The 23,046-nt window shown below is 39.2% G+C and overlaps 1 protein-coding gene across 3 annotated transcripts in view; it reads right to left on the bottom strand.

The window, feature by feature from the left end:
- Nucleotides 1-23,046, bottom strand: part of TMEM131L (transmembrane 131 like) — a 116,906-nt gene that overhangs the window by 88,432 nt on the left and 5,428 nt on the right. For all 3 annotated transcript variants that reach the window (XM_054030114.1, XM_054030115.1, XM_054030113.1), the window contains exon 3: nt 19,400-19,443. In XM_054030114.1, coding sequence (XP_053886089.1) covers nt 19,400-19,443 — 44 coding nt within the window. The remainder of the gene's footprint in view (nt 1-19,399; nt 19,444-23,046) is intronic.

The following is a 23,046-nucleotide window of genomic DNA, read 5'->3' on the forward strand; positions in this document are numbered from 1 at the left end:
TGTCCACAATCCATTCACAGCAAGAGATCATCCGTCAGTGCCACTAATACAGTTTCCATGTTTGAACCTTCCTGTTTCAGCCTCTCTTTTCCCCATCATCGGCACTTGAGCTTCCAACCCTCTTTCTTCATTCAGTGCAGAACATTAGAAAACCAAGACGATCATGTGGGCAATATGGAGAAGAGGCCCTCAGGGCCAGTGTGTCGATGGGTGAGGCTAGCATACAATAGTGATGATTCACCAGGTCCTTGACTCCTTGTCCTGTTGGTGGAGTACTGCTGTCTGTTAGCATGCTTTGGAGTTTTATGGAGACTAAGAGTCCCCCAGGTCAAATCAGGATCATGGGTCTTGCTGCCTGGGAACTGGGAGAGCTCTGATCAATTCCTTAATGCGGTGATGGTCTGTCCAAGACAGTGGCTCGATTGTGATGCCCACAATAACAACATATAATCGGAGACCAGGTCCAGGGTGTGGCCCGGCTATGAAGGCTGGACCAAAGATGACCTGTCAGAGTCCTAGGGAAGCAAACAAAGAATGACTTGGGTGCAGGGGAGAAGGACCTTGCATCTGAAGCCTAAACATGAATCTCCAATCTGAGTGTTTCACCACCATCACTGACAAGGGATCAGCAAACTCCTTTTAGAGCCCTTTTTGTTTCTGTTATCTGTAAATGAGCATAAAAACAATCTTAGCATTGGCTCTAGTTTCTACTGTTAGATGAAAAAATCTAAATGTACTCATCTTACCTGAAGCAGCTCTTTCTGGATTTGCTATTTGAAGAGAAGATGAATGAAGCTGTCTGGGTCTCTGATAAGGCAAGTAGTCAGGGGGATAGGTTGGGCTAGGACAAGGCTCATTGTGTCGTCCAAGAAAGTGCCCATGATGTAAGCTATATGGGAACATGTACTGATGAGATCATGTACTATTTGTTGTTGATGGATCTTGCATTGATCAACATCAATTTTAGTTCAGGTAGCCACCTTCCTCAGACCCATACCTGTGCCGCAGATAGGTAAAATGTGTCTGGCACCCATTTTCTTATGTCTGCTCTGCTGTTTCTTTAGAGAGTTCCTTCTGGTTTGAAGTCCGATAGGTGAAGTAGTGGGTTGTATCGTAGAATGCTCTAAGTGAAGGAAAGATTGTCTGGTTTGCCAAATGCCATGGGCAAAACAGGTCTGTTGGACACCTTTTAGCACTATGCCCTGGTTGAGTCCTGGGAATGGGCAGACCTGGAGCAGTGTGTTCCCGATGTAGCAGTGAGTGTGCTGGAAGCCCAGAGGCATAACAACAAAGGAAATAATAATGATAGTGACTATAATACTAGGTAGGGTCAAGTCCAAAAAACAGGCTTAAAGATCTCAATGGCATCAGACATTCATTTCCTTGAAATAACTTGTCTGGTTTGTCATATCATATGTCATATGCCATGTTGTACTTTCCTGCTTTGTGGGAGAAGAGAGAGAAAGGGAGATATATAGTACTTACTATTTAGGACTCAGCCTTATCTCCATCTTCCCTTCCCAAAACAGCTGCTTTGTTCCTCTCCAGGAAAGACCAAAGATTCTGTATGTATATATTCCATTAGTCATGTGTATTCACTGTTAATTGTTTTGCTGATCAACTGTTGAATACACATGCACAGAACAAATCTGAACAGCAAAAAAATTAAAAATATATACACATTAGTAATGTGGCACACAGAACAGGAGGTAGTTTACCTTGACACTTGGCTGCCCGGATTCCAAGAAGTACTGTGGGACAATGAAACTGTCATTAACTATAAACTAGAGACTCGTTTCTTTCTTCTAGTTCTGCCTCTGGCACCCAGGAATGCCACCCTTCCCATTCTCTCCTTAAATAAAACCTTACAGTAACTTTATCTAGTATAAAAACAACAAGGAGTCCGGTGGCATCTTAAAGGCTAACTGATTTATTTGGGCATAAGCCTCTGCCATGTACATTGGCCAAACCGGAGAGTCCCTACGTAAAAGAATAAATGGACACAAATTGGACATCAGAAATGGTAACATACAAAAGCCAGTAGGAGAACACTTCAATCTCCCTTGACATTTTTATAACAGATTTAAAAGTGGCTATACTTGAACAAAAAACCTTCAGAAACAGACTTCAAAAAGAAACAGCAGAACTAAAATTCATTTGCAAATTTAACACCATTAATTTGGGCTTGAATAGGGATGGGGAGTGGCTGGCTCATTATAAAAGCAGCTTTGCCTCTCCTGGAATTGACACCTCCTCATCTATTATTGGGAGTGGACTACATCCACCCTGATCCAATTGGCCTGGTCAACACTGGTTCTCCACTTGTGAGGTAACTCCCTTCGCTTCATGTGTCAGTATAACAATGCCTGCATCTGTAATTTTCACTCCATGCATCTGAAGAAGTGAGGGTTTTTTACCCACGAAAGCTTATGCCCAAATAAATCCGTTAGTCTTTAAAGTGCACTGGACTCCTTGTTGTTTTTGTGGATACAGATTAACACGGCTACCCTCTGATACTTTATCTAGTATGGATTCACTCTAGTATATGGAGCAATAACACTCCATCCTAACCTGCAACCTCCTTCCCATCGTTTTTGGATGAAATGCTTATTTTGTGTATCATGGTAAAAAGAATAATTATGCTGGGGGAAGCTGTTATATGTCCACTGCATGTATGTAATGGGCTCATATAAACCAACTCCTTCCGCATTTAATCAAATATTCCGCCCCCAGCATGTACAGTAGAATCTCACTTTGAAATCAAAAGTGTTTTGCAAAAGTTGCAGTGTATTATATCTGGGGTTGTATGCCATGGATTAGCAATGTAATATATGCTTTTACATTCAGGGTATTATGCAACAGCCTTTTATGTACTTTTTATATAATAAAAATGAGATGAAAGATTTATTTACTTACTTAACAGGTTTATTCAAAGGACAGGAGATCCTCACTACTGATCCTACCAATGTTTTTCATAAGATTAAAGTGAGAAATTAAGAGATAAAAGTATATATATTTTCCCAGAATAGAACTTTAAAACTTTTTTCCTTTACAAAATACTAAGTAACATAACATGGGTGAATCTTCAGAAAAATATTAATATTTGATTTGTTTTTGCATTATTATTTTTTTCCTTTTTTAAAAAAAAGATGTGGATCTCGCAACCATTATCCATACCAAGGTAAGCTTATTTATTTCTTTTGAGCACCCAAAAGTGCATTTTCCTTTTCTAAAGAGTTTATAATCCAATCTAAGGTGCCGATCCTGCAATCTGTTTGGCTGAAGGTGCATGCAACAATTTTTCAGGACTGATGCTTAAATTCTGACATGATAACAACAAGGGAGGTCTCAAAATGATTCCTCAACTATGTACACATCTTGCCTGATAGTTACATTCTGGGTTTGTTGGGTTTGTTGTTGTTGTTTTAATATATTTTCTCACAGTCAAGGCAGTTTGATCATTGTTTAATCACTATATTGAGCAGCACCTTCAAACCATACAGAAGGTACAGCTAGGGCAGAATGTGGTGGCTTTTTAAATTAAGAGCTTTTCCTTCAGACAGCATATAAATCCAGCGCTGTTTGAGTTCCACAGGCTGCTAAATGATACCTGGATTGAGTTTAAGGAATGAAATCCTAGCTCTATGGAAGTCAATGGGAATTTTGCCAATGACTTCAATAGAGTCAAGATTTCACCTACGGTGTTTCTGACCTCTAAACTGTTTCTATGTTCCATATCCTTCTAAAAGATATGAGGATAAGAGCCATCTACCCTGATCTACTAGATAAAACGGGCAATACAAGTTTTGCCAGTAATTCCTGCATCAAGCTAATAACTCTGGTTGAGCTAGAGCACATCTTTTAGAATGACATCTCATCTTGATATACTTTGTATACTATAAATTTAATTTTAAATACATCGTCATTTTCAAAGCAGTGTATCATTAGCAATAATCATCAATAAAAATATGAGAGCAAGCAAGGAAATTTAGAGCAATTGGTTAGACAATAAAATCAATGGCTTTCAAACAGGTTATAATAATTTAATCTTGAACAAATTAGCTCATATAACACAATATTTTAATTCTATAATGCAGATTTGAGCAACTGTGATCTTATCTCACAATTCGATTGGACTTCAACCCTGGATTTTCAATAAATGTAAACACCACTGTTTATAAGACAAAATATGTGATGATGGTTTGCATCTTGATTGGCAAATATAGTTGACACCCCCCACCCCCTTAAAATATACAGCCTGGAAGGCAGTGGGTGACTGACAATTTCCATGTTCCTGTTGAGCAGAATCTTGAAAATTGGGTACACTTCATTACAGGATGCTGAGTATGGGAAGAGACCAACATCTGAACATTGATCTTTCTTGCAGAGGTCATCAAGAAGGTCCAGAAGTTTCTCTTAGAGGATTTCAGCCATTCAGGTGCCCTTTTGGAACCTGCATGCTTTGCTCAAGAATTACACAATTGGAGAGGTAGAGGGAGTAAAATATAGTGGCGCCTTTAGGCTTTGGAAGGGATGAAGAGGATATTCCTCAACAAAGAACAACACACACAAGCCATCTGTTTCACTCTCCCTAGAGCTAAACACATCACACTAACACTGCTGGCTCAGGGTCATAAGAGTCCCAAAATCCCTCTTCACTCCAGGTGTCCTCCCAATGGCAATGGAACGTACAGTACTACTCCTGCAGCCCTGGGCCAGGGTCCAAAATGCCAGATATGACACCCAATTCGGTAGTACATGAGGGTTAGTTTCAGCTTGACTCATGAGGCTTGAACCAGTTTCTAATCATGCTAATAGGAAATGAGCATCTAAAGAGAGTAAAACTCTTAAGAGTCTGTCTGAACATTCCAAACATGTAAGCAATTTAAATAAGAAAGTCTTCACCAGAATTGATAGAGACATGACCTGTTGTGTAAGAGGCAGAATTTCAGGTGCCTGCATGTTCAGGGAAGGTTATAGGATTGGTCTTACAATCACAGTACCAAAGAGAATTGTGTTATGAGTTACTGGCAAAAATATAAAAAAAGAGAAACTTTATTACATCTTTAGAGCTCACCCTTGCAATCTGCTGTGCACCCTCCACTATGACGTTTGTAGGAGCTGAAAGGCCTCAGCACCTTCAAAATAACTCTAAAAGTCCACCACGAGGTGTTGATTTTGAAAGTTTGAGAATCATGAATGACAACTATTCCTATAGCTACTAAGTTACCTTCTCCCCTACTCAAACCAAAACAAAGAAATACATCCGCATCTTCAGGAAGCCAGGAGAGGAAGCCAAGCTGTCAGGAGCGTGGAAGATAATACAGTAAATATCAGTGTTGCTAGCAATCCATGTGATTAAATGTCTATGCTCTTATATAGCTATAACATAAAGCTAGGAAATTCCCACTGCACATTCCTGAGAATACATGGGTGGGGGTGGAAGGCAGTTGAGGCTCAGAAGAGGAACTGATGAATAGAGTAAAGCTGGGGTGCAGAATGACTTAACTACTTATTACCTTGCATTTTACAGTTCATGATGTTGAGGTCTGCTATCTACAACCTTAATTCAAAGTTGGGGGTGGTGGGTTGCATAGATATATGGTATAGACATACTATTATCCTTCAGCCTCTTAATGAAAACAATCAGGTCTCAGGGGAAACAAAAAAGAATGATGAATAGCAGCAAATGAAAAATTAAACATTGAAAAAATACCAAAAAGTTGCAGCCAAGATTCTTTTTTAATACTTAGCATCACTTATTCTATTTCCTCCTATACAGTACTGGAATTGTTCACGTTTTAGGAAGTCTTCCCAGACATTTTAAAATTTATCGAATTAACATTAAGACCAGACCACTTTTAATCCTTAGGCCTGCGAACGAACTGAAGTCATTTATGTGAGGTTTGGCTACTTTATCACAACTGTCACAATCCCAACATCCAAAGGAAATGTTTCCCAATCAGTCTAGGCTTAAAGCACATCAGGATATTTTCTGTATCTTCCCTTAAGCAGTATGTTGTTGTGAACAAACATATACAAGATTTTAATAAAACCTCTTTCATTTAAAAAATCTCATGTCTTCTTCTAATATAAAAAACACAGGAAAAGTGTGAATCAGGCTGCACCCAACACAGCACAAACCACACTATTACTGTTCCAACTTTCTTCTCGCGGCTTCCACTTCATTAGAACTCCTTGATGTGTGCTGTGAAATTTTATAGCTATGGACTTGACTTTTGCCTGTGGGTGGATAAGAGGTAAACAACTGAACAATGTTAATCAAGAACTCCAGCAGAACCCCTGGGTTACCCAAGAGGCTACTACAGAGGAGACCAGTCTAGATTGCTGCACTAATCCTTCGTGGAAAAACATTCTTCCCCTGTCCCCCTCTTCTTTGAGATTTATTTTTGAGAGCAAGGCTGGGCTTACTGTGGTTGGCTCTAGTCTGGAAATTCCTGTGTTCAAAACATAGTATATTCACACTGATTGCTAATAAAAACGGAAAACAAAGGTTATTTTGTACACAAAATAATCCCCAACTTCTCTCTCTCTCTCTCTTTCTCTCCTACTTATATTTCCATTACTCTTCCTAAAAATTACTATGACAAAATTGTAGCTCTGCTCACATTTACAGTATAGTCAAGAACCTTAAGTACCCTGCGGTGACTGCTCTGAATTCTGCAACAAATTTAATAGGGGATGAGTAAAGTGTAATAAGGTAAAAAAAAGTGAAGTTTAAAATAAAAAAAAGGTTTCACTAAATTAAATAGGAAAATACTACAAGTACAGTATTTCTTAATATCATTTTGCCACTGTCCAAGTTAGATGTGACTCCTTTGACCAAAATAATAAGCTGACCACTCAGTAGTGACTTACTATCACAGAAGAAGAACTTTCTTTCCTAACCAGCTATGCGGCAAAGTGGATACAAATTAACATTTATCCCAGTGTAACCAGATATTTGAAAACTTAGGTTTGAATTTATAATTAAGGCTAAACTGAAAGTAGTAAACAAAAAGATGAAACAAGCACCTCACTTCGCTTTTTTGACCACATTCTATACTCAAATTACCATGGCAAATACCTAATTATTGAAACGCTGATGCTGATACACTTTCTATACCTAGCCACCCTTGGTACAGAGACCATCCACTGGTTGACCTTCCACTTGACTGGAAGAAGTCACTGAGCCAGCCACCCAGAGGCACTTTGTTAAAGCGGGAAAGTAGGTTTTGATTTAATTTGAGTTTCCTGAGGGGAGGAATAATATTTTCTTCATTTGGATTAAATTAGTCAACATGCAATAAGCTAACTGATTAGGGGAAGCAGGAAATGCAAGCTTCCTGTTTTATGCTAATTTTATTACATAAGTCAAGAGATTTCAGATAATTTTATTTTCAACTAATAAAAATCAAAGTAACATGCTCTGTTTTAGTAATCTGTTGATTTCAGTTCTAATAAAACTGAGTGGGCTTCTAGACACCGGCTGAATAAATAAGTTATATTTCTCAGGTTTTTTTAAGTAATTTGCCTTTAGTGGAAAAGTGAAGAATCTTAATAAATGTAATGTAGCAGTGTTCATTTGTCCCTATCTGAACACAGTTAAAACCACCTAGCCCTGTAGGCACCTTTAATTTTACTGTCTCCGATCCACATTTCGATTTATGGACCAACTAATCATAATTACATTTTCTTTTAAAAGGAATCAATAAGTCATTCTGAATTAGTAATGTAAAATTAAAGCATCTGATATCAAACCATTATATGGTTATTTATCCAAAAATCAGATGGTGGAGTTTGGAATTAACATGAGCATTTTTAATGTAGGGTTCTTATGTAATAAATAAATAAATAATGGTAAATTACTGTATCTTCCTGTGTGCCTAAACAGCCCTTAGCACATTTTAGGTTTTTATGCAGTACTAATGTAATGTGCTAGGGCTATTTAGACACATAGGAAGAGAATCTCTGGACTGAACAACTTATAATACAAAAACAGCAGATAAGGGAAAGAAAAGACAAATGATCAGAGTGATGACAGACATGTCATGTAGTAGCATTTTTTCTATATGTTCTTTTTCAAATATAATCTATCCCCTGCTGTCCCTCTACCCAACCAATCTTATTTCCTTTGTTTAAAAATAATATATCCCTTCTATTTATCATTATTGTTCCAAACAAGGTAGGTTAGGTTTAACAAGATACACATTTTGTTCCAGGGATCACAAAATGTAACATGTACAAGATGGTCTTGCACAGCATTCAAAGTGGGTTAGTATACAGTCATATGGCATATTGAATTGGCACTATGTCAACTTGTCATACTGCTGTATAGTGACACTAACAGCCTATAACACCCTGAAGGCTTTTGCTCTTGCTTTTGGAGTCAGGGCCAGAACAAATGCAGACCCAGAGAAATTGAGAAAGGATGCCCCTGATCCGTGTGCACTGAGTAGAAGGACTGTTCAGGCTCTAAGAATCATGAGCTCCAGGTGGGCTGGGTCCCGGAGCACAGCCAGATGAGTCTAAGAGGGCTCAGAAACAAGCCTGAGAAAAACTACACACAGATTGGCACACACGTAGGTGCGCGCACACACGGTTTCCATATGATGACAAATAGCATGGCCCACTATTCAACTTCCCTCATATCCACCAGTTACTCCGACACAAATATATCCACCTTCCTCCCTACATCAATTTTCCATTACCGAAACACAGCATCCATTCTCCGTCTCCACCCCTCATACCATCAGTCCTCTCTTCCCTGATCTCTCCCCATGTCACATAGTTCCTCCTGATCCTCATTATCACCATCTCCTAAAGTCTCCCTATTACCACCATCTCCTATAATCCTGGGGCTGAGCTGCTCTTCACAGCAGCAACAAGCACCGACAAGGGTTCTGCTGTTATTCCCCAGCCCCGTGCTCAGTACGCCCTGTCCTCAGGGCAGCTCCCCAACGCCCTCTGCATCGCTCAGATAAGACAGCAGGACAGTGAGTGAACCCTGCAAGGAGAGAAGAGGCAGTCTCAGCCACCACCAATCCACCCACCCTGGCAGCTGACTGAAAGGGAGTCAGGAGAGGCAGAGACCAGAGGCTAGGCATGGTGCAGAGTGCAGTTGCAGCACAGAAATCAGCAGGCCTCTAACTAGCCATTTATACTGTGCTCCTCAATGTGGTATCTGAGCGCCTAGGCCATGAAAACCCCTTGCTCCAGGTGAGCTGAGTCTCAGAATACATAACAGCATGAAGTCCAGCGCTAGCCCAAAGAATTCACACTCCACACAAACAAGCGGTGGAAAGGCAGGGAGAGCCTTGTCACAGTTCAGGGCCACTGCATCTGTATTCCCCTTCTATTGTCACAAAGAGCACTCACTCTTGGGCTTCCAGTTCCCCCAGCAAATCACCTCTCTTGGAAGGAGATCCGCATCTTTCCCCTGCTCACCGTTTTTCCAGACTGCACAGTCCCCAGCAAGTCAGGCCACCTAAACAGGCCTGCTTTACCTTCTCCTCAGAGGCTACAAACAGCGTTATTGCCTACAAACAGCATAATTGTTGTCAGTTACTGCAAAGCTTTTCCTAAGCAAACACCTTTATTCTTAAGGGGACAGCTTTACAGAGAATACATACAAAAACAATAAGAGAACCTATATACAGGCTAATAAGCTTACCAAGGATCACCCTTAACCCTGGTAAGCAACTGCCCTTCAAACCCCACCAAGAGTTTGTCTGTGGTTACAAGTTCATAACTGCCTTGGCTCAGAACAATCACACCTACAAATCTCTGACGAATCTCTGAATCACTTCTTTATACAGTTTGGGCTTCTGATCTTGTCCTCACATAACAGGTGATTAACAGATAAAGATCCCCTCCTCAGGGGGAAGCTTCAAAAGGCTGAGTACCTGCATCACCAAAGGGGGGAAATCTACATTTGCTTCCCTCAAGAGATTTCCTGGGAAACCCGCTTATTTTTAAACATTCACATTGTTTCAAATCGTCCTTTGAAGCTCTTAACAACTCCCAGGGTTTACACCAGTCATGTCTTCCTATTAGAGACGTTACATACAATAATACATAAACATTTGCATTTTAATATAATGAACTCCTAAAATACTTTAAATCAATTCAGTAAGGTTTGTTCAGTACACTCGAAGAAATTGCAATATCTGTCACAAGACTGACCAACTGGCATAGACTTGGACAGTGAGGGACTGGTGGTGGGAATTGAGATTGCTAAGGAGAGGGCTAGAAAGACAGGTAGACTCAGGAAGAAGATGGATGAAAGATGGGGGGGGGGAGAATAGAGGAAATAAAAACAATAGAAAAAAGATAAAATAGTATAAAGGAGAGAGAGAGGAGACAATGAAAATAAATGAAAGAAAGAACACCAACATTAAGTTAGAAAACTGATTTATGCATGTATTTAAAACGCATTTCATACTGCCAGAAGAGAGCAGATTTACAGTTTAACACATATACAGCAATATAGCTCTTGACATATTCAAGCAATAACCACAACACCCCTACCAGACAGATGAGTGTTAAGTACATTCTACAGATAGGGAAACTGAGACACAGAGGGAGGGAACTGGCTTAAGGCCACACCTTAAGCCAACTGACAGAACCACGATTAGAGCTCAGGAGATTAACTCCTGATCCTGTGCTTGTTTCTCCAGAGTGGGCTGTCACCCAACGGGAGTGAGGAAGTCCACTTTAAGTTGACGTGAGAAAGTAAGTCTACAGACCAAGTGTGCCCTGGGATGACAGCATGCATCTTCCAGCTAATTAAAGTTCAGTGTGGTGAGAAAGGTGCATAACAGCATTTATTTTTCCAACTCAAGTACTGATTCTGCATTTTTCCCACGCTATCACAAAAGCTAAAATGCATTAGCAAGATTAATTTAGGTGACTCATCACCTGCACAGTGTTTCAGCAGAATATCAATAGAATCTAAAATGAGAGTAGGAGTTTGACAATTTTTTCAGACTATGGTGGATGGATTCATATTCCATTAACTGTAGTTCCTAGAAAGGCATGGAATTTAGATGTACAATCTGGCATACAACAAAATACAATTGGCCTGAACCAGTGTTATAACTTCTGACTTTGATTAAAAGTCTCTTAAAAATGGGTTGGCCAGATGACTCATTTGTTAGAATATAGCACTGCCATGCAATACACTTTGGGAGTAACCTCGGGTCTCTTGTTCCCCAGATCAACAGACATACCCTGTTTTTAGCAGATGAACCCTCCTGTTTGTAAATAAATTGTGCAGTACGCTATGAAATTCTAAATATAAACATATGGTAGCCTTATATGAAGCAATGGATAAAAATGCAAGGCTCTCTGGACCTGCTGGAATCAAGGGATGAAAGACAAACCAAGTCACATCAAGCAAGTTTTTCCCTAAGAAGTTGTGGAGCATTTAGACACCTATTATTAATGGACGTTTTTCTTCCATATAGGTCCTTCTATATATGTCTTAACAGGAACAACATCTCCAAGACATTTTGGAGGAGGGGTGAGGAGTGGAGATTTTTATTAATTTAACATACAATGAAAACACAACAGTAAATTGTGTGGGCTAATATGAACACAAATAAAATAGTGAAAGTAAGAAGCACATTGTATGTATGGTTCTCCAGAACAATACAGTAGGATAAATAGTTTGGAAGAAGGACTGTTTTTGATACTACAGCAGTGCAATCCAAGATAAAGTTAATCAGTGACTGAATTACAACATTGGAAAGACAAAAAAGCCCTATAAAAGAAAGAAGGACCGAGGAGATGCCAGTTTGCTCACCATAGCTACCCCCAACTTAGGAAGCTAGAAAGATGTATGTGTGTTCTAGAAATGTAGTTGCCATTCACCACCATCTGTTTCTCCATTATTAAGATATACCAGAACTTTGCAAACCACTTTGGTAGTTTTCTTCAGTGAACAGCAAAAGACATCATGTTCCAGCAATGCCCCTCTGCTATGTACATTGGCCAAACTGGACAGTCGCTACGTAAAAGGATAAATGGACACAAGTCAGATATCGGGAATGGAAATATACAAAAACCTGTAGGAGAACACTTCAACCTTCCTGGCCACACAATAGCAGATGTAAAGGTAGCCATCTTACAGCAAAAAAACTTCAGGACCAGACTCCAAAGAGAAACTGCTGAGCTCCAGTTCATTTGCAAATTTGACACCATCAGATCAGGATTAAACAAAAACTGTGAATAGCTATCCAACTACAGAAGCAGTTTCTCCTCCCTTGGTGTTCACACCTCAACTGCTAGCAGAGCACCTCACCCTCCCTGATTGAAATAACCTCGTTATCTCCAGACTGATTCTTGCCTGCACATTTATACCTGCCTCTGGAAATTTCCACTACATGCATCTGATGAAGTGGGTATTCACCCACGAAAGCTTATGCTCTAATACATCTGTTAGTCTTAGAGGTGCCACAGCACTCTCTGTTGCTTTTTACAGATCCAGACTAACACGGCTATCTCTCGGATACTCAGCAAAAGACAGTCTTCCAGTCAGCCAAACCTTGTGAGCTTTTCTACTCTCTTAGCCCAAAAAAGTAAACAACAGTAAAATAAGGACACCTCCAGCTGGAGTTCCTGAGTAAATTTTACAAATTATATCCAGAATAGCACTCCAGTTTAGCTTAATTTGGAGGACTAACTCCACCAATTTTAGATTAGATCCCATTTTCCTCCACTTTAGCTCCAGGCATCTATTTAAATCTTTCTGTTCAGAGAACACATATATACACTGTTTTTGGCCATAAGGAGCCTGCAATTGCAGTGGTGTATTAGCTACTTTTAAAAGGAAAAATTAACTGATGAAATAATTTTCTGCTGCTCCCATACTATACCACAAAAGCTGGATTCATTTTGTATATGCTGGAGGCAATTTTCGATTTGCTGCAACTCCAATTAATTGACAGTAAAAAGGCTTAAGCTTAAAAAAAATTAACAACTGCATTTTTTGTTTTTAGTAATATAAGAAAGGTTTGTTTATTTTCTGAATAATCTATATATAGAAAGAAAATTAGTTCCATGAGGCTGTTATGAAGATTTGAAGTCTGCTCAATCTCTCTCCAATGCTTAAGAGTGTACCATAGGTTCCATGCCACTACCCCTTCCCCCGCAAAAAAACTTTAGGAATTAAAATATCAAGGCCAGGAGTACCTGTCCCTTTTATTTTTTAAAATAACATCACTAGCTACCCTAAACTTCTTGCCTTTCTTAATGTATTCACAGGTAATCTGATTTGGGTCTCAACACTATAAACTTGTAATTATGGAATAGATAACTTGACTTTAGCAACACATTCATTTATAGGCTAGCATATTAATATCCAAAACTGTTAATGTGAAGCATGCCAATTTTTCATGTCTTCTTTTCAGTTTGCAATTACAATTAAATTGCATTAGTATCGGTGCATATATTAATCCCTACTACTTCATTGATTTCTCAGTTCATATGAACTATTGAGAATTTAACCCCCATATTATTATCCCTCAGAATGGCAACTGATAAATCATCTCTTTTTCAAAATTCATTTAAAACCCTTCAAGAATACCAAACTCCTTATACTTTGCTAATATAAACGAAATCTCAATGACCAACTCCAAGAAAAATTAAGTGACAGCAGCATACAATACAACTTTGTTATTCTCTCCGCCTATATTTATCTCTGATGCCTTTGCCAAGACTATTACACAGATAAAACAAAGACCAGTATAAACAAGAGTATTTTTCCTTGACAAGTGAAAGGGGTAAGAATTCTAACCACCAACTCTTACTCTAGGCATTGAATTCTTAGGGAGTTTGGAAACAATTCAAAGTCCATATCTTCAAGTACAGTACGTAGTCCCACTCCACCAGGGAAAAGTTTAACAAAAAAACTATTTGATTGAGATAAGTGGATCACACATGACTTTTATTATGTTATCTGAGACTTGTCGACACAAAACAAAGATGCCTAATCTGTTTAAGTTAAAGTGGGTAAAATACCTTCTATCCTATTTGTTACTACTATAATATTGCAACAACAACAAGAAACAAAAATGATCTGTTTGCAATCCTTCCCTTTCTCTACTGTGTGTGCCTTTATGATATAAAAGTGTACAGCAACATTCCTTCTACACACAGTAATCAATGAGAGAGGTAATTTTAGGGCAAACTTTTCTATAAAATCCCCAATGAAAAACTGTAAAAACGAAGAAGCTTTTTCTCCTTCAAAGTCTTAAAAGACTCAGTTTTTAAAATAAATCAATGAAAATGTTCTTCCTTTTTCCCTATGGACTAGCCGGAGACTTTGTAATGGACATTTAGAAATTTCAATGATGTCGGTCTCTGTTTATCACTTGACTTTGCAATGTCTTTGGCTACTCTATGTGCAGATCCTAATGTGAAAAAACTGGGTAATAAAAATAAATGCACTTAAATCCTCATAAGTAGACTATTCTAAAAAGCCTCTGATTCTACAAGTTGAGGTCTTTCCCTCCCCCCCAAATTATAGGAGTTTGGCAGGGAAAGCCTTTATCATAGCTTGGTCTATCATGTAACCTCTTTCAATAGTTTCAACTTCACTTTCTGGTGTTTCATTTTTACCCTCAGCTAAATTAAGCCCGGCCACAAGATCCGCCACAGCTTACCGTACTCTATCTTTCTCTATTTTAGCAAATTGGGCAGTATTACAGGCATTATCTTCCCTCAATTCAGACAAGCAGTATTTACATGTCCATTTTCAGCTGTTCAAACTCTGAAGTTTCAACAGTTTGAAGAAATAACTGTCAACACTTGTCACTGATTTTCTTCTGCTGGTAATAGCCTATGCCAAATTTGTTTTTGTTAGAACGATTTCCCTCCAGCTCTACAAAGTCAGGAGATTTTTTTTAATAAACTTGAAATAACATAAAAGGTTATTTCTAAGTAAGTGAACCTTTTAATTTGGTTGAAGAATGCATCCAAAAAAGTATGTCCAACCATCTAACTATGCATTATCAGCATTTCCTACATTGACCTTGATTCAGGTAGCAAGAAAACACTGCCCAGGAGAATCCAAGCAATCAGGAAAACAGGAATTGTAACCTAGGTAACTAACATCATCTTCCTCCCCTGCCCCCCACCCACCCACCCACACACGCCAGGCACCTGCCAGCCCACAGAACTCCAAACAAAGCATTTCTGACTTGTCAGTGAAAAGTTCTTGCCAAAACCACCGTTTTGTCATAAATTTTGGAATTAGCCTATGTAGAAAATTAGGTACAAAGATAATAAATTATATCTATTCCTCTTATGTACACAACACAAAACACATCTCAAATGGATGTTTCTGAGATGCATATGTACAGGAAGTCAGTTAATACACTGTTAATGCCCTGGTGATCATTTTTCTAAAATTAGATTATCAAGCTCCCAAAAGAACCCATTAACCTAGCATTAGGCATCGCAGACTATGTAATGCTTTGGGAAGATCTCTTTTTCTGTGTGTCCCAAGATCCAGAACTCACTCTGCTTTCTTCAGCACTGGAGACCGCTTTGATTCACTTTCACCATTAGCTTCTGTTACACTTGCTACTTTTAGCAATGCCAAAAGAGTGCACTAATTTCCTTCCAATGCCTTGGGAGTTTCCTAGGTCTGATTTGCTAAACATACATCACATTCCCAACTATGTTATATGGTATGCTACCAGTTAGCTTTTTGTTCACTGCTTTAGGAAAAGGAAATGTGGTCCCAGTATTTCAGCATACAGTGTAAACCAAGTGAATGAAACGGGATCTGAAAAGAAAACAACTAGAGAGAGAGGGGAATCCTCTTCTTATTACCCCAAATCAATGAGCAGTCCGGTGGCACCTTAAAGACGAACAGATTTATTTGGGCACAAGCTTTTGTGGGTAAAAAACCTTTGTGCCCAAATAAATCTGTTCGTCTTTAAGGTGCCACCGGACTCCTTATTGTTTTTGTGGCTACAAACTAACATGGCTACCCCTCTGATACTATTCTTATGACTATATTTCTCAACTATCTTTTCTAGCCCTTATTCATAACGTCCAAATAAATAGTGCATACGTTAGAAAATACAAAAAACAGCTTAAAGGACACATGCAAATCGAGAGCTATATAGATCGATTTCCTGGAGCATTCAAGTATGAAAATAGTTTAAGCGTGCAGTGCATCTGACAAATTTTACTTTCACAACAAAGATCCATATTTGAGATGGATCAGCCATTAAGATATTTTAAAACAATCTGAGTAGTTAAAAATTGGTCACAGGACCTATCACAATCTCAGGAATTATTTTAATCTTTTATCAATATTTTTTATTACCAGTGCCCTTTGAGCCAGTCACACAACCTACAGGGAAAAGCAAACATCAAAGGACGTTTTTTTCTCCCCAAGCCCCATATTTCTGGCAACTAATCAGAAGCACAAACACCATCTTCAGTTGATTCTGATTTCAGCTCAGCAATGCTTAGAGATGCATTAAAAACCCTGCATGGAAAATCATACAGGCCACAGGCACAAACAGCGGGACAAAAACCTCGGTCCTTATCCAGGCAGAACTCCCACTGTTATCAATGGAAGTTTTGACTGAGTAAAAACTGAAGGATTTTGCCCTTCTTTGGAGGAAAAAACAAGGTAAAGTTATACCTATTAAACTAAATATCTTGAGTAGCAGCCACATATTGTGACTAGGAATCACATGTAGTACATGGGCAGGAACTGTAAACAGCAACTGATAGATGTATCAACAACTGTGCTATTTCATTTCTAATGCCATTTTTACCATTCTCTAGGACGGGATGCCCAACCTGAGCCTGAGAAGGAGCCAGAATTTACCAATGTACATTGCCAAAGAGCCACAGTAATATATCAGCTTCCCCCCCGCCAGCTCCACCCCTGCCCCCCGCTCCCAGCGCCTCCCGCCCACCAGCAGCCCCGCCAATCAGCGCCTCCCTGTTCCTTCCCCGCACCTCCAAATCAGCTATTTTGTGGAGTGCAGGAGGCTCTGGGTGGGAGGGGGGAGGAGCGAGGCCATGGCAGGCTAAGGGGAGGGAAGGGGTGGAGTGGGGGCAGAGCCAGGGGTTGAGCAGTGAGCACCCTCCCCCCCCCGCACATTGGAAAGTTGGCGCCTGTAGCTCCAGCCCCGGAGCTGGTGCCTATACAAGAAGTCGCATATTAACGTCTGAAGAGCCGCATGTGGCTCCAGAGCCACAAACTGGCCACCCCTGCTCTAGGACTTTAGAGATAATAGAGATAACAGCTTTGATTCTGTCCTGTGTTAGGCAGGCTCCTGACTGCATATCCTAGGCAGCTGGGCTCCTGATGGAAAAAAGTTTACCTGGAGGAGAGCTGAATTGGGGTGCAAATCACCCAACAACCCACACTCCACTAATAATTAACACGGTAATGAAATCCTGTGTTTGCCCACATTTAATCACTGGCTGAATGAAACAAGCTTTTGTGGATAACTGCCGCTATTAATATATTGTTGCATTATATCTAAAACATTTGTTTATTTTAAGTCCTGTGATTTGTATGACTTACATGGCACTGAAAGCCATGCCCACACTAATGTGTACCAAAGAACAGAACTGTTTCATTGGTAGATTTCCAAGTATTTTAATCTGGACACTTAGAGAAAACAAAATATGTGGGGGGGGGGGGGAAATTGTGTAATATTTACTAGGGTTGTGAGTTTGTCATGGTGCTAAAAGTATTATCAATACCACGACTTTCTTTTGTGTGAATGACTTTAAGAAAGCAGCGTTTCCCAGACAATGATGGATCGCCTGCCCAGTACAGAGGGAAGACCCTGGAAAGCAAGCCCACACCAGCCCAGTGAGGAGGGGAAGTCTGGGAGGAGGGCCTGGAGAGCGAGTCCATCCTGCATTCACCCCATAGCAATGGCTCCTGACCTGCAGGGCTGGGCCTGGCTTCCCAGTCCTGGAGCATGCAATCGTATCATCACTCACTTAAGTTTTGCCTGGCCACCGTCCTGTCATAATGACAGAAGGGGTGACTGCACCAAATGTGTGTGGCACTGAGACCTCGTGCACAAAGTCACAACACCTGTAGCAGGGAGCTGGACCCAACCCCGTGGGACAGGAACCATCAGTGTGGGATAGGCTCACTCTTCCATTCCCTCCCGCCCCAAGGGCCTCCCCTACTCGCTGGGCTGGGCTTACTCTCCAGGTCTCTTCCCTCCCACCCCCCTTCACATGGCCTCTCCTCCTCCTCCTCAGGCAGGGAATAGAGTACCAGTACCAGAGAATAGAGGTTACTGCTGCAGGTGGTCAGTGCACCCTTGGCAGGGTGAAGAGGCTGCAGCAGTGGAGAAGAACACTAGCATAGTGTTTGAGTTTGTATCCTGGGTGGGTTTTTCCCTGCGTCGGTAGACAGACTACTGTGGAAGTATTTATGTATATTGCATTTAAAGAGGCATAGATAGTTGAACTTTCATATCCATGATTTTACACGCCATTTCCCCTGAACCCATGACTATAACTAAATTTACCATGACCACTCCATGACTTTGCATAAAGTATGCTGTGACAAATCTGCAGCCCTAGATACTACCCAACCCTTCAAAATGGAAGGACTGACATTAAAAGAAACAGTATACCCTAGATAAGAGCTACATTTCTTAAAAACTTTATTGTTTATCTAATTTCAAGAAACTGAAAGTTCAGGAAATGTAGGAATCTATAATAACAAGGTGAGAATGTTTCTCTCTCCCACCAGAACTTCTGTCATGCCTAACACTCACAACACTTTCCATTACTTGCATCTGAAGAAGTGAGGTTCTTACCCACGAAAGTTTATGCTCCCAATACTTCTGTTAGTCTTAAAGGTGCCACAGGACCCTCTGTTGCTTTTTACAGATCCAGACTAACACAGCTACCCCCCTGATAATTAACACTCACAAAGTTAGCAACACTGTGAGACTATTATAATTTACAACTGAGATTTAAGACCCATTACAAGTTCAAACAACAGATATTATGAAAGACACAAAGTCCATTTGCAAATATAAAAATCTTTTGTGCAAAAACTGTAAAAATCAAATACAACTAAGGTACAAAATTAGGAAGAAAAGAGGCAAGAGAGCATTTTTCTGAGCCTGGTACATATTGTGCTTTATATCCAGCTTCACTGACTACAGTTAGTGAGTATTAACATTAATTGCTAATGATATAAGTACTGTAGCATTAATGTCATGGACATTTCAACTTTATTATAAAACACAATGTAATATGTCAGAATACTTTTATTTTTAACTTATCTATCCAGTGACACTTGAATGAGTTTTAAAGTGTATAAAGCAGTTTTATAAACTGAGATGAGCTCTAATATCTATGGTTTAAGTTGGGTTTTGCTTACCTTTGCTCTTGTGGATGCTCTTCCACATCCTCCTCAGAATCAGCCTAATGAACAGAAAAAATACTGTGTAAGGATTTAAATATCATAACAATGTACAGTGGAAAGGTACTGTGCTTCTAATCCCACTGAAATTGACACCATCATGATTCACTAGTAAAAAGTCAGAAATTATAAAATAATTAAGAAGCTCCATTCAGTACAAAGAAATTCTACATACTTAAGTAATTAAACAACATCTAGCCAAGATTTAGGATTTTATTGCCACTTGGCATGGTTAATCCATTATCTTTTCCAAACTTCCATCTAATGTATTTATTTCTGATTGTACAAATGCACATATTCGGAATTTTATGCACATGTACAATTCAAATGATTAAAAGCACACAGAAAGAATTAAAGATAAACCAATATCAACATTAAAAACTCAGAAATCATAAAGATCAATCAGTTCCCCTCAAAGTATTTGTGCTCATGCAATGCATTCATTAGCCAAAGTCTGAGGAAACAGATCACAAAACACCTTGAAGGTCGACAAACTCTGGAATTTGTCTGACCAAAGGCAGGGAAGCAAATTCCTAAATCTAGGACTCTCCAATGAACACAGAAGCCCACAAACATTTCTAGGGCCTATGAGCTCAAGCATCACAGGTGATCTCAACTGCTGAAATAAAACACGAGAAGAGAGATGGTCTCCAAAATATACAGGGCACAAATCATGACAACTTGTATTTCAAAACACTTTGATTTGCATACTGAAGTGAAACAGAGCTTTCTTTGGTTTAATATGCTTGTTGCAAGAAACCCCTTTAACCGGGCAAATAGCTGTGTTCTGAACCAGCTGAAGTTTCCAAGTGGTCTTCAGGTGTAGTGCAAAACAGGGTGCAACAATCCAATTTGCATTGACAAAGTAAAGGACAACTTTAGTTAGATTAACATTTTCATGAAAAGGTCAGTCATCTTGCTAAGCACAAATGATATGAAGTTTTCTTGGTTACAGAAGCAACAGCTGAAAGTCCCACAAGATACTCAACTTGCAAACCTGAACAGCAAAAAATGGGAAAACGCCACATGATGAAAAGAAAAGATAGAACTTTTACGACCAGCTGTTTCCCCAGTCTACCTCTAATCCAAGATGAACCTCTGTTCAAGCTCCAATTTTGGTTAGACACTGGAGAAGGGATTAACTATCATCGAGGTCCAATAAAATGGAAACTCAAAGCTGTGGGGCAACAAAGCCCACCCAGCTTCACAAACCTACTGAACAATGTAGCAGAAAATAATCGCTGAAGAGATGTGCAGCTGCTCAGTATTAGCCAGGGGCCTACGAAAAGAGGAAAAAGACAAGCACTCAGATACAATTCTGTCTATCTTTGCCAGTGTCAGTAAATGCATCAATACATCATTGGTAATAGCATTAAAAGCATCGGATAGATTTTATTTTTTAAAGGCAGCACAGACAGCTCATCATTGTCCATCCCAGAAGCAGATCATCAACAAATGAGACAAGTGCAGTCTTCATACCATATCCAGGCCTGCAACAAGACTGACAGGAATTAAGAAAATCTGAGGACTTCAAAACCTTTTCATAAACTTTCCTTTAAAAGGGAGGCTAGAAATTCAACCTCATCAGAGGGTTCTTCAGCATCAGCATAACAAGAGATGTGAGCATCTGAAACTCCTGAAGAGGGATTGACAATCTCCTCTGATAAATGAGCTAGCATCTTCCCCCACTAGACTTAACCAAGTCGGAAGGAAATAAATCCAGTTTCCCAGTGTTCCCTATGCATTTCAGAACCTCCATGAGACTTCAAATTTTAATCCTCCCAAAATAGCTAAATCACAACAAAGGCTGGTAATCCAGTCTGATTCTAAGTGGTATTATCCACAGCCTTTAACAAGCGTGAAAACCTAAAATCTGATTCTGTGTTGTCTCATTCTATATCTCCAGGCTCTCCACCATTCTTTAACAGTTCTACTGTTCAGGACTTCACATTTGTTATGGTGGTGGCATAACACTTCAAACATTCCTGACTTGGAACATGCCTTCTAGCTCTAACATTATCTTCCTTCCTCTAGCTGCCGAATGATATCAGCAGGGTGGATAAAAATCAATGATTTTTTTTTTTAATAAAAAATCTGTTTTTAATCGTATTTTTTTGATAAAATGCTTTTTGAGGAAAAAATATCTAAAGATAGTTTTAATTAAGATGAGATATATTTGAGCTATAATGTATCATGGAATAGGGATTATAAATTCTAATTCTATAGTATGAGACAATATATTTATGTAATGTTTAAGAAAAGTTTTGTAAATGAGTTCTAATAGTTCAAGGATTAGGGACCCAATCTTATGGGGCTTTTGTATAGATTATTTAGGTTAATCTTTCTATCTATCCAATGGGACTCAGTGCTCAGTCTAGAACAGGGATCGGCAACCTTTCAGAAGTGGTGTACCTAGTCTTCATTTATTCACTCTAATTTAAGGTTTCGTGTGCCAGTAATACATTTTAACGTTTTTAGAAGGTCTCTTTCTATAAGTCTATAATATATAACTAAACTATTGTTGTATGTAAAGTAAATAAGATTTTTTAAATGTTTAAGAAGCTTCATTTAAAATTAAATTAAAATGCCGAGCCCCCTGGACCAGTGGCCAGGACCCGGGCAGTGTGAGTGCCACTGAAAATCAATTTGTGTGCCACCTTTCGCACGCATGCCATAGGTTGCCTACCCCTGGTCTAGAAGATACCATCAGAGAGGCTTAATTTTGCAGTTCTCAAACTGTGGATTTGTATCTCCAGAGATAACATGCTTGTTAACAGCAAAAATGTTTTTAAATAAACAATATATAGATGTGAGAAATAACAGATTTCAACCATATTGTCCCTCTGCAAATTTGTGTACAGAGTCAATCCCTTACCTCTCTCTAAAAGTGCAAAGTTTTAAAAAGTTCAATGAATAGAAGATTGTTGGGGGCAGAATAGATCTGGACAAGGAGAAGAAGTCTGGAGATAAATATGAGAAAGGAGGGACAGGCAATAGAAACCAAAGTGAAACTGTTTGAGCAGCATATTCCAGAAGTCTTGAGGTGTTTCTGAGTGTAGCCTTCATTGATTTGAGATCTACCATACCATTCTCTCACTAGAAGGGAAAACCTATCATGGCAGCAGGCCGTAAAAGTGACCCAGTTTGGGAAAAAGAACCATTCAAGAAATATGTGTTTGCTGATGATGTTTTAAAGAAAGTCACACCAGGGAACTGGTGGAAGTCACTTAAGCACTTTGATTCAGAAACTGTTGAAGTGATAATCTCACTTTTAACAGCAGTAGCTTCTTCTGCCGGTGTAAAAAGAATTATTTTCTTCCTATGGACTAATTCATTCCAAACTGAGAAATCGTTTGGGACCTGAAAAAGCAGGAAAGCTTGGTTTTCTTTTCCAGATTATGAGCAAACAGGAAAATGAAAGTGAAGACAACTGAGTTAGCTGCAGAAGCCAATATTTTAAGTTTCTCATGTTGACCTGGCTGACATAGTTGATTTAATTTTTTTTTTAATATTTCATTTAACTATTTTAGTTTAAAACCATTTTAACAAAAACAAACCTGATTTTAAAAAACCTGGATGTTTAACTAAATTCAAAAACGTATATG

This window comes from Malaclemys terrapin, chromosome 5, assembly GCF_027887155.1.
Source record: "Malaclemys terrapin pileata isolate rMalTer1 chromosome 5, rMalTer1.hap1, whole genome shotgun sequence".
NCBI lineage: Eukaryota > Metazoa > Chordata > Testudines > Emydidae > Malaclemys > Malaclemys terrapin.